We start from the raw sequence: 6,702 nt of genomic DNA on the forward strand, positions 1-6,702 counted from the left end.
TCCCCTCCCCTCCTCCCCTTCCCCCCCTCCTTCCCTCCCCCTCCCCTCCTCCCCTCCCCTCCCCTCCTCTTCCCCCTCACATACCTCCTGTAGGGGTGCAGCACGATCGCGCGCGGTCTCTCCTCCTCCCCTCCCCTCCTCCCCTTCCCTCCTCCCCTCCTCCCCTCCTCCCCTTCCCCCTCACATACCTCCTGTAGGGGTGCAGCACGATCGCGCGCGGTCTCTCCTCCTCCCCGCTCAGCACGAGACCGACGCTGCTGCCATCTAGGCGCGTGATGTTGATGGCGTTGTTCAGCGAACACGTCCAGAACATCTGGCGCGTGTGCGCGTCGATCGCAAAGTCGTACGGGTGCAGGTGCCCCACGGCGTTGTCCACGACGACCGTCGTCTGCCGGGGAGACGACGAAAACGTTACCACGGTTACCGTCGGTCGACAAGTTTGCATGCGCGAATTCTTGGGCCGCGCGCAAACGCAAACGGTAGATGATGTATAGAATAGAGAGGGTGTTACCGCGGTTACCGACAGAGTCGGTCGGCAAGTTTGCGTGCGCGAATTCTTAGGTTGTGCCCGCAAACTCGAACATGAGAGGACGTATAGAGTAACGAGAAATGTTGGTTGATGTTGATCCGCGAACACCCGCGGAAACCGCACGAAAGCTTTTAAATTTTATAATAAAATTCTAAATCGAATACCACGTCGTCACAGCGACGCCACCTTAAATTAACGAAGTGGATTAATCAAGTCGTAATTAAAACAACACGGTCGAGTCGCACGATCGCACGCAAAACGCCGAAAGGTTTTCACTCCCCAATCTCGCGCGCGACACCCCTCCCCCCATCCCCCTCCGCTCTCCCCACCGCAGTGGCGCCTCCTGCGCGCGCTCTCGCACCTGGCGGCCGCTGTCGTAGGCGCGGCGTATCTGCCGCGCGTTCGGCCGTCCGTCGATCCAGTAGAGGTAGAAGTCGACGGGGTCGTAGTCTACGGCGCGCACGTTGCGCAGGCCACGCACGGGGAGGACCATGTCCGGAGCGGCGTCGGACGGCACCGCGCGCTTGATCTCCGATCGCTGGCTGAAGAGCAGGAACGACGACGGAGCTGCAAGATAGAGAGAGACGTGTGAGAGAGAGGGGGGAAGGGGGGAGAGGGGGAGAGAGGGTGGAGAGAGGGGGAGGGGAGGGGAGGGGGAGAAGGGATAGGGGGAGAAGGGGGGAGAGAGATGAGGGGGGAGGGGGGAAAAGGGAAGAGGGGGGAGAGGGGGAGGGAGTAGGGAAAGAGGATGAGAGAGAGGGGAACTGTGGAGAAGGCGAGAGAGGGGAGAGAGGGAGAGCGAGGGAGAGGGAGAGAGGGTGCGAGAGGGAAAGAGATAGAAAGAGACAGAGAGAAAGGAGAGAGAGAGAGGGAGAAAGAGACACAGAGAGACAGAGAGGGAGAGTGCGAGCAAGAGACAGACAGAGACAGAGAGCGAGAGAAAGAGACAAACACACATAGAGAGAGATAGAGAGAGAGCGCAAGAGCGAGAAAGAGCACGTGAGAGAGAGAGAGAGTGAAAGAGAGAGTGAGAGAAAGAGAGACGTGACGTAACGTGACGTGAACGAGTCTGACACTCACGCTGGCACGGTGCGCAGGTCTGCGTTCAGCGGTGGTACGTGCATCGGGCAGGAGCAGTTTGTGGGCGCTGTCCGGCCCCGGCGACGGGTTCGCGAGGCACAGGTGCGAACATCCTCCGTTGTTCACCGCACAGATGTTCCAACCTGCAGCGAACAACGACCGAACGTTTGATACTACGAACAACTGTTAGACGTTAAAAAGTAACAACTAACGACGAATTACATTCGAGAGCAAATATCGATATTCGAATGACAAATATACGATAAGAACTACAGAATAATAAAAACTATGGAATGAAAATATTATAATAACAAGAGCACTCGGAGAGCGCAGACCTCCGCCAAGGCAGCTCAATTCTCTCACTGTGAAAATTTTTATTAATTAATTGGATCCGGATCACCACCAAAATGTAAATAAATCTAAGTTACCCCATTCTGACCTATCCTGAAGAATTTAATTAATTAATTTTAAATTTAATTAATTGGATCCGATCACCACCAAAGATCTGAATCAATTCTAAAGTTAGCCTAAAAAAAAATTTCCTGACCTATCCTGAAAGTTTTATGACAATCCGTCATAACTTTTCCAGTTAGGCTGTACACAACAATAACCCACAACCACAAAACACACGCCGAACAGAACACACGCCGGTGGAAAACATAAGCCTGCCTGCCAACCCCCTTGGCGGAGGTAATAAAGACGTAAATTATAACAACGCCGCGACAAAATATCCCCTCGAAAACAAATCCAACCGACAGTCTAGAGATATATTACGGATGACTCACCGGTCTGTCTGGACGAGTGGAACACCAGTATGTCGACGACGTAGTCTAGGCTGCCCTGTATGAGCGTGTTGGTTCGCTCCCGGTCGTCTTGTTCGCTCGCTCGATCCCCTTCGTGTGTCCAGTCCTATCCAGTAGATGAGTCCTGTACTCGCGTGAGCGTGTACGGGTGGTGGTTGCTGGAGATGTTCAACCGCCTCCTGTCGTTGCCTGCGCGCGCGGCGGTGGATGCAAGCGATCAGTCAGGGCCGCATGTAACAGGACAGACGACGCATCGCACGCAACACACGCACAGCACGCACGCAACGTATGCCATGCACGGTTACATGACAGACGGCAACAACACGCACGCCACGCACGCCACGCACGCAAACAGCACGCACGTAGTGCAATCACGTAACATGACAGACGCACGCAATCACGCACGCGACGCACGGCAACGCACTAGCAGTGTGACAGACGCACATAATTTTATTTATTTCTATTGTAGTCATACGCATGGTAAACGACTGGTGACATTATACCCACGTCACCCTATAGGTCACAACGTAGCATCACACCACGCCACACCACGTTACGACCTATCCAAGCTATACCACACCGCGCCACGCCATGACACGCCAGGCTATACAACACCGCGCCACGCCAGTTGACACCCAGGCCTCTACAAACCGTGCCACGCGATGAACACGCCAGCTATACAACACCGTGCACGGCCATGACACGCCAGCTATACCACACCGCGCCACGCCATGGCACGCCACGCCTATACCAACACCGCCACGCACCAATGACACGCCAGGCTATATCCACAACCGCGCCCACACCCATGGCACGCCACGCATACCACATACCGCGCCACGCCATGACACGCCAGGCTATTACCACACCTCGCCACGCCCATGTACACGCCAGGCTATACCATCACCGCGCCACGCCCATGGCCGCACCAGGCTATACCGACACCGCGCGCCTACGCCATGACACGCCAGGCTATACACACCGCGCCCATGCCATGACAACGCCAATGCTATACCCACACCGCGCGCACGCCAATGACCACGCCAGGCTATACCGACATCGCGCCACGCCATCACACCCGCGCAGGCTATTATCACACCGACTCACGCAGACGAACGCCCACGCTATACCACACCGCGCCACGCCAATGCCGCAACGGTCAGGCTATACTCACACCGGCGCCACGCCATGACACGCCAGGCTATACCACACCGCGCCACGCCATGACACGCCAGGCTATACCACACCGCGCCACGCCATGACACGCCACGCTATACCACACCGCGCCACGCGCCATGACACGCCAGGCTCTACCACACCGCGCCACCGCCATTTACACGCCAGCTATACCACACGCCACGCCATGACACCCAAGCTATACACACCGCGCTACCCATGAGCACGCCAGCTGATAACCCACACCGCACCAACGCCATGGCAATGCCAGGGCTATAGCGCACACCGCGCCACGCCATGACACGCCAGGTTTAATTGGAAATAACCACACCGGCGCCACGCCAGATGGCATCCAGGCTATACCACACCGCGCCACGCCATCGACACGCCATCTATAGACACACCGCGCCACAACCATTGGCATGCGCAGGCAAACCACACTGGCGCCACACCATGAGCAGCGCCAGCTATACACACCGTGGCCACGCTATTACCATCACCGCGCCAACGCCATGACACGCCGGAAGCTATACTTCACAACCGCCATCGCCATGACACGCCACGCTAATACCACGGCCGGCGCACGCCATGACAACGCCAGCTATACTAGCACCGCACCACCCATGACACACGGCTATGCACACGGTGCCACGCATACCACACCGCACCACGCCATGCCACGCCACGCTATACCACACCGCCCACGCCATTGGCCCAGCCAGGCTATACGCACACCCCTTACACGCCACGTCTAATACCGCCACCGCGCCACGCCATTGTACACTCCACGCTATACCACAGCCGCGCACCCATGATACACGCCAGGCTGATACTACACGCACCACGCCATGACACATCCAGGCTAACACACCGTGCCACCTATACCACACCGCGCCACGCCATGACACGCCACGCTATACAACACTGCACCACGCCATGACACGCCACGCTATACCACACCATGCCGCACCGTGCTTACCTTCGAGGTCCGAGTGTTCTATGCTGTCAGTGTCGAGGTCGGCCCAGTAGAGTCGCCGCGCGGCGTAGTCGATCGTGAGTCCGTTCGCTCGACCGGCGTTGCTCATGAGCACCAATCGCGCCGAGCCGTCCATGTTTGCTCGCTCGATCTTAGGCTTTGTGCCGCCCCAGTCCGACCAGTACATGTAGCTGTAAGGGCAGAGAGATAGCAGTACATGTAGCTGTAAGGAGAGAGAGATAGCAGTACATGTAGCTGTAAGGGGAGAGAGGGACCAGTACATGTAGCTGTAAGGGGAGAGAGATACCAGTACATGTAGCTGTAAGGGGAGAGAGATAGCNAGAGACCAGTACATGTAGCTGTAAGGAGAGAGAGACCAGTACATGTAGCTGTAAGGGGAGAGAGAGACCAGTACATGTAGCTGTAAGGAGAGAGAGACCAGTACATGTAGCTGTAAGGGGAGAGAGAGACCAGTACATGTAGCTGTAAGGAGAGAGAGAGAGACCAGTACATGTAGCTGTAAGGGGAGAGAGAGAGATGGGAGGTTAGATTGACCTAGTACATGTAGCTGTAAGGAGAGAGAGATAGCAGTACATGTAGCTGTAAGGGGAGAGAGATACCAGTACATGTAGCTGTAAGGGGAGAGAGATAGCAGTACATGTAGCTGTAAGGGGAGAGAGAGACCAGTACATGTAGCTGTAAGGGGAGAGAGACCAGTACGTAAGGAAGAGAGAGGTTAGGCTCTCTCTCTCTCTCTCTCTCTCTCTCTCTCTCTCTCTCTCTCTCTCTGCCTCCCTCCGTCCCTCCCCCTTTCCCCTTCTCCGTCACTCACCCCTATCTCAAGTCCAGCACAATCGAACGCAGGTTTCCCCCCTCCCTCCCTCTCTTTCCCCTTCTCCCGGATCGAGTGCGATCGAGCGAGCATTTTCCCCATCTCCCTCCCGCCCCTCCCCTTCTCCGTCAATCACCCCTCTCCCGGCTCGAGTACGATCGAGCGCGAATTTTCCACCTCTGCCTCCCTCCCCCTCACCTCCTCTCCCGTCACTCACCCCTCTCCCGGATCGAGCGCAATCGAGCGCGGATTCTCCCCCTCTCTCTCCCCTTCTCCGTCACTCACCCCTCTCCTGGATCGAGCGTGATGGAGCGCGGGTTCTCTCCCTTTCCCTCCCTCCCCTCTCCCTTTCCCCCATCACTCACCCCTCTCCTGGATCGAGCGTGATCGAGCGCGGGTTCTCCACCTCTCCCTCCCTCCTCTCTCCCTCTCTCCCATCACTCACCCCTCTTCTGGATCGAGCGTGATAGAGCGCGGGTTCTCCCCCTCCCCCTCCCTCCTCCTCCCCTCTCCCATCACTCACCCCTCTCCTGGATCGAGCGCGATCGAGCGCGGATTCTCCACCTCCCCCTCCCTCCTCCTCCCCTCTCCCATCACTCACCCCTCTCCTGGATCGAGCGCGATCGAGTGCGAATTCTCCCCCTCTCCCTCCCTCCTCCTCCCTCCCCTCTCCCCTCACTCACCCCTCTCCTGGATCGAGGATGATCGAGCGCGAATTCTCCATCTCCCTCCCTCCTCCCCCTCCCTTCTCCCATCACTCACCCCTCTCCCGGATCGAGCGCGATCGAGCGCGGATTCTCCAGGTCGTTCCAGACGAGGATGCGACGCGACGTTCCGTCCAGGCGTGCCACCTCGATGCGGTACGCGATCGTGTCCACCCAGTAGACGTTGCGCGCTACCCAGTCCACGGCCATGCCCTCCGGATACTCGAGGCCAAACTCAATGATGTGCTCGACGGACGACCCGTTCATGAATGCGCGGCTGATTTTCTGGCGAAAGACAAGAGAACGTGCGTTAGGAGGTTGTTGCCGTGGTCGTCGTGGAGATCGGTACAGGACGTGCGCTGTGGGTTTAGAACTTTGAAATTATGGTTCACTAGTTATAGTTATAGTGTAGTTCACTACTTTGCTACTAACTGTCGACAACTCGAGTCATAGATGTCAACGTCTGACGTTGTTTGTATAGTAGCACCAACGTGGATGTTGGCTTCATATAACCATCATCATCATCATCATCATCACCACCATCATCGTCATCATCATCATCACCATCACCATCAGCATCATCGTCATCATCATCATCACCA

The 6,702-nt window shown here is 56.8% G+C and overlaps 1 protein-coding gene across 1 annotated transcript; it reads right to left on the bottom strand.

The window, feature by feature from the left end:
* Window positions 1-188: 188 nt before the first annotated feature.
* LOC106818541 (low-density lipoprotein receptor-related protein 6-like) lies at window positions 189-6,608 on the bottom strand (the record flags this gene model as incomplete). The annotated part of the gene is given in 7 exon segments (XM_014823241.1): window positions 189-388; window positions 891-1,096; window positions 1,606-1,752; window positions 2,395-2,601; window positions 4,568-4,755; window positions 6,159-6,385; window positions 6,588-6,608. Coding segments are annotated over 7 exon segments (1,196 nt in total), but the record flags the coding sequence as incomplete, so codon positions are not given.
* Between the last annotated feature and the right edge of the window lie 94 nt (window positions 6,609-6,702).

This window comes from Priapulus caudatus, unplaced genomic scaffold, assembly GCF_000485595.1.
Source record: "Priapulus caudatus unplaced genomic scaffold, Priapulus_caudatus-5.0.1 Scaffold2316, whole genome shotgun sequence".
Lineage (NCBI taxonomy): Eukaryota > Metazoa > Priapulida > Priapulimorpha > Priapulimorphida > Priapulidae > Priapulus > Priapulus caudatus.